Here is a 10831-nt window from a genome sequence, read left to right as displayed (position 1 = left end):
GACACTTGGGGGAAAAATCCTCCCGAGCCAATAATTTTGCCATGGTAACCCTTAACAGACATATTTTTTAAAGACTTATTTTTACTCTAAGCCTCAATCACAATCTCGGCCCTGGTGTCTTCCATTGAATTTATGCATATTCCTGCAATATTTTTGTATCACATATATATTATATTGCCTGTAAATGTATTCATGTTGATTAACTTCTTTGCTTTAAAATTCTAACTTATTTCCAATTCTTAAAACAATAAAATATACTTATTATTACCTATCTGCTGTGGTTTTTTTAGTTACCAGGTGGTACATATGTCTGTCTCGTGTGAGACTCAATATTTTCTTGAAGTACCACATGGGAGTCAGGAAGTCTTCTTGATGTGCCACACGTGGTTCACAAAGTTTTCTTGAAAAGCCACATGTGGGTCTCACAGTCTTCTTGAAAAGCCACATGTGGGTCTCACAGTCTTCTTGAAAAGCCACATGTGGGTCTCACAGTCTTCTTGAAAAGCCACATGTGGGTCACACAGTCTTCTTGAAAAGCCACATGTGGGTCACATAGTCTTCTTGAAAGGCTCATGAGAGTCACATAGTCTTCATGAAAGGCTCATGAGGGTCACATAGTCTTCTTGATGGCTCATGAGAGTCACATAGTCTTCTTGAAAAGCCTCATGAGGGTCACATAGTCTTTTTGAAAGGCTCATGAGGGTCACATAGTCTTCTTGAAAAGCCTCATGTGGGTCACACAGTCTTCTTGAAAAGCCACATGTGGGTCTCACAGTCTTCTTGAAAAGCCACATGTGGGTCACACAGTCTTCTTGAAAAGCCTTATGAGGGTCACAAGTCTTCTTGAAAGGCTCATGAGGGTCACATAGTCTTCTTGAAAGGCTCATGAGGGTCACATAGTCTTCTTGAAAAGCCTCATGAGGGTCACATAGTCCTTTTGAAAAGCCTCATGTGGGTCACAGTTTTCTTGAAAAGCCACATGTTGGTCACATATTCTTCTTGAAAAGCCTCATATTAGTCTTACAGTCTTCTTGAAATATCACATGTGGGTTACACAGTCTTCTTGAAAAGTCACATGTGGGTTACAAAGTCTGAAATCGCTACTACAACAGATGAGAGAAGAGATGCAACTAATTCACAAACTGGCTGAGACAGATGCTATTAAGGAAATTGTCGACAGTGCTTTGAAAATCATGAAAGAAGAGATACTGACTGAAACTCGAAAGTTGAGAAGAATTACAAGGAAGTAAACGAGAAAATCGACTGATTCCTAATGGAAACTGACATAATGAAGGAGCAGCTGAAACAGAAGGACGACGAAATTGAAAAGCTGCGCAAGGCCATGGAAGTAAAACGGTGCGATATAAACTACAATCATCAATACAGTAGAAAATGTATATCAGAGTGATTGGAGTTAAGGAGGCAGCTGACGAGACGGCAGATATGTCAAGGGACAAGTTCATACATATGTGTAAAGAAGCAAGTTCGGACGCGAGAGACAAAGTGAATCTAAACAGGAGAGACATTGTTGCGATTCATAGACTTCCATCCAGGGGAAAACCCCGCCCTCTTATCGTTAAATATTTCATTAATGAAGCCAAAAGTTCTCGTATGCGGAAGAAAAAAGTTATGGAGGAAAAACACGGAATCCGAATGCAGGACGATATCACTAAGGGCAATCTGGATCTGATCCACAGACTTAACAGTCAACGTGAAATAGATTACGTATGGCATTACAACTGTGCTATATATGGAAAAAGCACTTCCACAGAGATGGCAGTGCGTTTTGACTTGTACGACGATATCAACAAAGTTCTACAACAGCACGTTGAGAATGTAAAGAAATAGAGACTGATATCGCGATAGACTGTGTATGTAAGTAGAAAGTCCTGATATACTTCAGTCTGAAAATCGAAGCTGTCTTCAATTTTTTATGTATATATTATAATATGTATAAAAATGTACATACACTTAAAATTGTAACGTAATTACTAAACATATATATTGAGATTCAGTAGTGTAACATATGTCCCACACTACAAATACTTTTTGCACAGTTGATCGAATCAGTCATGATACCATTTAATATGACTGAAGGCAAGGCCTTAAAGGGCTCAGCCAGAAGTTTCAGTACCCATTGATTGTACACAATACAATATTAAAAAGTGCATTTTATGGAAATAACGGAGCAGAATTTTCTGTTTATTTTTTATTCATATTTTCACACTCTGGATTGTCCAGAAACCCTCATTTGAGAAGGAAACCCCAATTAGAGAACGGAGAAATTTTATTAACTGATATTCCGTTTTTGGTCAGCTGATTATATTAAAAGGTGGTCTAAATCACTTGAACGCTTGCAAATAAAGAGTAATAGCACTGAGCTTCTGCCGGATGAAGATTACGTTTGCCAGATCATAATAGCGTTTGAACCGCTCGATTATATAATGAGCTTACTTCAAAGCATCCCCACCCCATAGGTATAAGAAATGGCCACAAACTGAAGCTGTCAGTGTGTAGGATTGGATTTTGAAGATTGCTTTTTTTCCCCTCATATTTTGATGTACATGTACGTGTTACCTTAGAAGTGAATCATGCACGGCATGGGAAGAGCGAAGCTCTACTTGTATATTCTATTTTCTAAATAATGTAGAAGACATAATTTAGAATTCAAAGGAAGTAGATTAAACTATAGAAGTATATGATATAGTAATTGTCTAGCATAAACTCACAGAAATGAACTCAATGATTTCGCGCCATTTGTTGACGTGATGTGACGTCATGATTCTTTGTGTTCATCTTCGCTTGATGGATTTTTTGACTGCATTAATTTTCAAAGTGTTGTTTTTATTATCTAAAAGATAATAAAAGGTGTTTTATGTTATTTGATTTTATTTAAAAGGGCACAGCCCTTCGTGCCCGATTGGAAGACCATCTTCCAATTTAATCAGCTAACCAAAACGGAAAAGTCTGTTATGGAAATAAAAAATGACAATTTCTTCCTTCTCTTATGTGGATTTACTTCTCAAATGGGGGAATAGAGTGTGAATATATTCATGAATAATATTTTTTTCTATTTTTATTTCCTTAAATTGAACTTTTTAACAGTGCATAATCAATAGTTACTGAAACATCTGGCTGCACCCTTTAAGGCCTATTACCATAAAATAAAGGGAATGCCTTCTTCTCTTTCTTGTATTTCATTTTTAGTACAAAAGCGATTCAAAAGCAGTTATAAGGACGCAGCCCTTCGTGCTTCGAAGCACTTCTAAGGTACAAAAGTAACACGTACATGAAAATATCAGGAAAACAAATCTTCAAAATCCAATCCTACACACTGACAGCTTCAGTTTGCGGCCGCCATTTTTTTTATACTTATGGGGTTGAGAATCATTGGTAATCACCATGGATATGAAGCTTTGAAGTAAGCTCATTATATGATCGAGCGGTTCAAACGTTATTATGATCTCACAAACGTAATCTTCATCAGGCAGAAGCTCAGGGCTCTCGCTTTTTATTTGTAAGCGTTGAAGTAATTTAGACCATTTTCTAATATAACCCGAGTGGAGATGGAAAGATACGTAAAGCAAATGTTTGTGTTGTAGCAGAGAGACCTATGTGCGTCCAGTGAACGAGATGGTACTTCTTATTCCATACCAGGATACAGACTAGAGTCGCTACGGTTCTGATGTATTAATTGACATTAGTGAATGAGAACAACATCGTGTATGTTTTTCTATTTAAAGACATTTGTCAGTTTCACTTAAGTTGTTTTGTTGAGTTTCACAATCTTTGAGTTAGATATGTAGAACTTAATTAGGATTCAGTTCGAAAACATTTAGAATAGTAGATAAGATTATTCAAGGATTTATAACTCATATAAGTCCTTGGATTATTGTAAGAGAGTTGTATTGTTATACCAGACGGGGAGTGTTTTGTTAATAATCCCATGTAAGTTTATACTGGGTGCAGGCCCACTCTCCTCTGTTCAAGGGACTGTTTTATGAACAGGCAAGACTGTTGTATAAACTTATAAACTTAAAATTATCGGTCGTTAGTACCATAGCTATCCATAAAGAAAATTGGATGTATGGTTGGCATATTTGAGTCTGATCAAAAGGTGACTTTCATCTTCATTTTCATTGCAGACAGTGTGACCACGGTGTATATATTTTTTGATAGACAATACTTTTATTAATAAATGCTTAAAAAGATATAAATACAATATGCTATATATGGTATATTAAACATGAAGTGTTCTACACAGACGTTATATTATTGAAGAAAAAAAACCCTGTGAAAAATGGGTTCGAGATTATTGCATCCGGTGATATACGAATAGGGGGCAATACAGGAAATACGTTAAATAAATGAAAGATGCTCCACAGCTGAAAAACGGTATTTTGTCTTTATCAAAAACAAGAGCAAACAAATTGGTATTTTTCTTCAGTTACAAAAGTTACTTACTTAACAGCATTACCACCATTGAAAAGTTTGAGCTTCTAATTTTACTTGAAAGATAAAAATATTAAAATTAATTAATTGCATCATGAAAAAATTCCTTTCTAATCTAATTTGTTAAATGATTATTTTTGTAGTATAACCTGAATTGATGATAGTACTACCCCTCTCCCCGATGTAGCAATTAAAACCAATAAAACTCTTAAAGCTATTAGATTAAATCATAGTGAAATTAAAGATGTCTTAAAAACTTTTAAACTCGGCAAGGCCTCGGGTCATGATGAAATCAGTCACCATATGTTAAAAAATGTTTGTAGCACTATTTATAAACCACTTGAAATATTATTTAATATGTTACTAACTACTGGTGTATACCCCAGGTCATGGAAACTAGCAAAAGTTATGCCATTATTTAAAAAGGGTGATAAGCACTCTCCATCGAACTATCGTCCAATTTCTCTATTATCAAATGTGGGTAAAGTTTTTGAACGTGTCATTTTTAAGCATATCTATAACTATTTTCATAATTACTCCTTGTTTTATAAATACCAGTCGGGTTTTTTTGTCAGGTCGCTCCACTGTGTATCAATTATTAGAAATGTATCATAATATTTGTTTATCGCTTGAAGAAAGAAAACAATACCTGTATTGTATTTTGTGATATTTCTAAAGCCTTTGACCGTGTCTGGCATAAAGGTCTATTAGTAAAATTAAAGTCATATGGAATTGGTGATGAAGTGATCGTTTGGTTAAAGGACCAGTTAAATCAAAGGCAGCAAATGGTTTGTATAAATGAATCCGTCTCAAAATTGAGCTCTATTGATGCTGGAGTTCCGCAAGGTTCTATCTTAGGACCTCTCTTATTTTTGATATACATAAACGATATAGCCGATATTTTTTATTCTGCATCTCGTCTGTTCGCTGATGATACATCTCTCTAATGTTCCTCATCTTCCTGTTTTGAAATTCAAACGATCCTAAATAGAGATCTTGAAGCTCTTAATACGTGGGCCAAAACCTGGTTGGTCACTTTTATCCCTGATAAAACCGACGTGCTTTTTATCTCGAATAGAACTGAAATAGATGAAATGCTAGAACTTGTGTTTGACGGAATTTTTTTTAGACTTTACGGATAGTCATAAACATTTGGGTGAGACTTTGAACTCTAGTATAAAATGGGGGGGGGGGGGGGGGCATGTCGAAGCTATATACTCTTCAGTTACGAAGAAAATAAATGCTATGAGAAAATTGAAATTTATATTAAGAAGAGATGCTCTCTTGAGAATTTACTTAAGGTTTATTTTACCAATCTTAAAGCATGCTTGTGAATTGTGGGATGGTTGTACCATTTTAGAAGCTGAAAAGTTTGAAAAAGCTCAACGCGAAGCTGCAAGAATTGTTACGGGTATTCCATCTTATGCATGTGTTCATGCCTTACAATTTGAAACTGATTAAAAATTATATTGGATAGAAGAAAGAGAAGAAAACTTCAACTTTTTTATAAGATGCATAACGATCAAACTCCAGAATATCTTTCTTACCTACTTCCTTCTACTGTTCAAGATAATGTCGGATATCCATTGAAAAATGTAAATAATTTTAGAATCCCATATTATAGATTATCGTCAACTTCATCTTCATTTTTACCGTCAACACTTCGTTGTTGGAACTCCCTAGACAATTCTGTTAGATCGTCAGCTTCAATGACCATTTCCAAAAATTCTCTAAAACCTATTTACTATATCTCTCCTCCTCCTTTCTTTGGTATCGGCGACCGCAAAATTAATATTATTCATTCTTAGCTCAGTGTAGTTCCTTAAATTATGATTTATTTCGAATGAACCTTGCAGAAGCTCCGAGCTGTTTGTGTGGACATTTATGTGAGAATGCTTATCATTTTTTCTTTGAGTGTGTCCTATTGATATAGAAAGAAACATTTTAGTTCAGAAATTAAATAATTTAAATTTGAATATTCCCTTAGATCTTGACTTACTGCTATTTGGTAGTCAAGAACTATCTTCAAATACCGATTCGAAACTATTCATATGTGTTCTACATTTTATAAAGGGCAGCAAAAAGTTTTGAGAAATCAATATTGTAACCTTTGTGACATGCCAAATAGATTATGTACCTTTGTTTGTTACACAGTATATGCTTTATCGAATATACTATTGTTGCTTGTATTATTTTGCACATTATATATATTTTTTACCCATCCATAATAATAATTAAAATGTAATGCTCCCTCTCCCTCTCTAAAAAGATATTTATATATTTATTCATTATCTAACTTTATATGTATTTAAAGCAATTGTAATTATGTATATGTTATTGTTGTTGTGAGAGGGTTTAATAAGTTGTAATAACTTGTGTCCGATCCTTTTGTAAATTTGTTTGCAATAAAATACGTTTAAATTAAACTAAAAACTAAACTAAAGAAACAATTCCTTTGCACTAATCGCACTATATCCTATATGGAATGAAGTATTGATTGCGCAATATACACTTTAATATATATTGTATGCATCGTTTTCTGACTGTGACTTATTTTGCAAAAATTTATTATCTTACTGTACATTGCTACACCAGCGGTCAGTATCAGCATAAATAACAGTTCCACATGATTATCTAACTGTACATTGCTACACCAGCGGTCAGTATCAGCATAAATAACAGTTCCACATGAAATTCGAATTCGCGACCCATTGGTAGATGTAATACATCTAGACGTCTTAACCACCCGGCCACCGCGGCCCCGAAACTATTTTGTTTGTTTGTTTGATTTATTAACGTCCTATTAACAGCTATGGTCATGTAAGGACGGCCTCCCATGTAAAAGTTAAAAAAAATCATTAGATCTTATACTACTTCTGTTTCCATCCTGGTTCGTTTTGGTTTCACTTTGCATGAAGAAACCAGTGAGTGAAATCGGCTTTTACCTTCTGAAATAATTGCAATCGTTATTTACTGATGCGCTCCCAAGACTTGATCTTTACTCTCGGTTAAAAATAGAAGCATTCTACATATTACAATTCTATATTAAACAACGGATTAGTGGCACGAGAAGCAGCATAGAATATGTTTGTATTTTTAAACCTTTCATTCATATGTCTCACAGAATTTGAATCAATTATCAGAATGACAATTTGCATGATGTTTCCGTAAGTGTTTGTACTTGTGAACTGTATAAATACTTTTAAGTACATGACTTGGTCGTTTCATAAGATTAGCTACATAAGTGACCTTTCCATTAACTTACGTAAGGAGTTCCTTATGGTCAACTTAATACAGCCGAATGCGAAGACATCACGACCTGATAACACAGAGACTCCAAAGGAAAGATCAAGTTATAAGATATATATATATATAATTTTAAATTCAACACTGTTCATTAACGTTATTGGGTTTTTATACAAGACTCTGTACTTTTAAAAATGTGATGTGTTTGCTAACAAATGTAATCATTTCTACCTAAATAAATCTATTATCAAGAGTCTGGTTAAGTAACACTCCCTGGCCCTTATCTTGTGTTATCGTGGTTCAGACCCTCAAATAATAGACATATAAACATCAGATGCTTCTATATTGGATATTTTTGTCTTTGTCGGTTCCTTATAACAGTCATGCGATCGGCTCTGATATTCGTTGTCCTCGTTCTTGTTGTTGATGTATCAGTTTGTCAGGTGTTCGGAAAGGGCAAATGTCCTGCAGTCACTGTACAACAGACGTTTGATTTACAAAAGGTGAGATTTAATATATAAAAGCTTAGCACTTGATGAATACGAACGATGATGTCACAAATTTAAAGTATGTTTAGTATTTTGTTAACTGCTATGCAGATCTAAAAACGCATTTCTTTGATTTCTTCCACTGTATACTGTAAATGTCATCTTAAAGTTTATAAATAGTTATCTATTCTCTATGTTGTGTTGTATTAGCGATATCTTTTTCAAAATTTAAGTTTCTTCTATGCGGTACTGAAGATACATATTTTGATTTTATTTTAAGTATCTAGGTGACTGGTATGAAGTGCTGAAATTTTATGTTGGATTTGAGGATAATACCAAATGCACAAAGGCAAATTATCAACTTAAAGAGGACGGACACATCCGCGTGGACAATAAAGGCCTATCGTAAGATTATAGTTTAACAAACAGTATTTAGATTTGTACCATTATAACTAAAGGAGGGGTTGTATTCCAAAATTTAACATTAACTTATGTGACTCTTTTAACTTAAAGTGGCCTAAAGGAAGATTTTCAGAAGTTCAGGAAAGTTCCTTCATTTGATGTTTTCCTTAATGTCTACTGTTATGCTTTCATATAAAGAATTTGTATGTTGAAAGACCATTGCTGAATCTGGGTCTGGGTCTTTTACTACCCTGTTGGTTATTTCATTAGAAAGTTTTCTAACATTTTGTAACTTACCGTACATTATTGTTTAATTGCTCCTTCCATGTTGTTACTGCTATAATCATCAACTCATATATGTAACATCTTTAATCACACGTTATTTATATAAGGCCAAAAATATGTCTGTTTTGGGTTACATTTGCAAAAGAAAATAGGGTCGGTAGGTCGGATTTTTTTTTATTGTCTTTCACTTTTAAGTAATGGCCGGAACCAGAGTCTGAGGTCGAAATCCCGAATTTTGATTTTTTTCGTAGAAAAAGGTAAAAAAATAGGATCGGGGTAAAAAATTAGGGTACCCCTAAACAGACAATTATTTTGGCCTAACATAATTTTAAAGTTGTAGACAGTAAATCTTTTTACATTCAGTATAATAATTTTCGATGTTATCATAATACAAAATATACCATACTGACGAAATAAAATTCCTGGATTAATATTTCAATGTTATTGTGAACTTTGACGGACGTTTCAGATTAAAAGACGAAGGTAAAGTCATTGAGGCGGTAGGAGATGCTTACATTCCCGACAAATCTGAGCCAGCAAAGCTTCTCGTGAAATTTGCAGAAGGTACGTATCCTTATTCCCCATCATTATCATTAGAAGCCTGGCGTTTTATATCCACCAACTCGTACATCCTATAATTTCATATCCTAAATTCCACGCTCCAACACCTTTTGCGTATTTAGTTTTGCGAAAAAGAAATACACTCGACAGCTCTCCCGAATTTTATGATTGAAGATTATCACCGATACGGTATTTATCTACAATTAACATATGAATTCTCTTTGTACCTTGTTGTTTCAAGACTTTTGAGACTTCAGTAAAATGTTAGACATATGATCATCCTGATTTTTGAAAATCCAACATGATCGTTAACCATTGATGTAATTTCTCCGAGCGCATAGTGAAGATGTGTGAACAATGAAACTTGAAGGATGTCTTATGGATTACTAGATAATTATTTTCATTTATATATATTTACATTCTGAGTGTTTCGTCACTATATGAATCAACCAACTTATACTTGCCTATGAAAACACTATAAATACAACGATTCTCGTGCGTGATAAGCTGATTTCAAACATCACGCTAGTTTCATATTAGAAAAATAATGAAGAAAAAATAGTCCCCAACAATATTTTAATTTATAATCTTAATGTGTTATTTCTTGATATAGAATCAACTAAGGTTTACTGTAATACGTCGATCAAATCTTATTTTAACTATTTTTCTTGTTTATCGTTTGTAACTTGTTAAAAAAGGTCGACCGGAAGGGCGGAAGCTTGAAATCGCGACGTTGTGGAACGATTTTGTCATCCAGCTATTACATATTATCACATAAATTATTAAATAGCATCGATGGAACCATGGATACTTTTTTAATCGATTGAATACATCATAGTTATATGATACCATTACGATATACAATCAAATAAAATATGCAATCTAAAGCTTTTATTAAATAAGTTATTGTAGAATCATTGTTCATCTGCACATTTTTTACCGATATTTTTACATGTATATTTTCAGGAATTCCTTACGGTAACTACTGGGTATTGGACACTGATTATACCAACTATACACTTATATATTCATGTAAAGAGGTCCTAGGCCTTACTCACGCGGAGTTCTGTTGGATTCTGTCAAGGGAGAGAACTCTAGCCCCCGAAACCCAACAAAAACTTTATCAGAAGCTGACTGGGTTTGGCGTAAAAACTGACAACTTTTTGAAAACCGAGCAGACTGGTTGTTAAACCCTGCTGATGTTTAAAGTAAAAACATGAAATAGCTAGATTTCCTAACGTCTCCTTTATCCTCTTGCGATTTTTTTGTTAAGAAAACAGTATAAAGTAATCGGATCTGCATCTTCATTTAAAGTAAATATGTATTTTTAACTGTGTACATGTTCTTGTGTATGATGAAACACCGCATTATTGGCATTTTTGACTAGAACATATGTA

At 34.1% G+C, this 10831-nt stretch overlaps 1 protein-coding gene across 1 annotated transcript; it reads left to right on the top strand.

Moving 5' to 3' along the window:
- The first annotated feature begins 8016 nt into the window (after positions 1 to 8016).
- LOC138320425 (apolipoprotein D-like) lies at positions 8017 to 10770 on the top strand. The gene is made up of 4 exons (XM_069263386.1): positions 8017 to 8201; positions 8467 to 8591; positions 9343 to 9437; positions 10401 to 10770. The coding sequence occupies exons 1-4, from the start codon at positions 8082 to 8084 to the stop codon at positions 10622 to 10624; spliced, it is 564 nt and encodes a 187-aa protein (XP_069119487.1). The 5' UTR covers positions 8017 to 8081; the 3' UTR covers positions 10625 to 10770.
- The last annotated feature ends 61 nt before the right edge of the window (positions 10771 to 10831 follow it).

Source organism: Argopecten irradians, chromosome 1 (assembly GCF_041381155.1).
Source record: "Argopecten irradians isolate NY chromosome 1, Ai_NY, whole genome shotgun sequence".
Taxonomy (NCBI): domain Eukaryota; kingdom Metazoa; phylum Mollusca; class Bivalvia; order Pectinida; family Pectinidae; genus Argopecten; species Argopecten irradians.
The sequence above is the reverse complement of the archived record's forward strand: the minus strand, read 5'-3'. Positions and strand labels throughout refer to the sequence as shown.

Bases quoted from the DNA above. Each gene is read 5' to 3' on its own strand.
- LOC138320425 (XM_069263386.1), top strand. From the start codon at position 8,082: ATGCGATCGGCTCTGATATTCGTTGTCCTCGTTCTTGTTGTTGATGTA. The intron at 8,202-8,466 runs GTGAGATTTAAT...TTTTATTTTAAG, and splicing joins AGACGTTTGATTTACAAAAG to TATCTAGGTGACTGGTATGA. The intron at 9,438-10,400 runs GTACGTATCCTT...GTATATTTTCAG, and splicing joins TCTCGTGAAATTTGCAGAAG to GAATTCCTTACGGTAACTAC.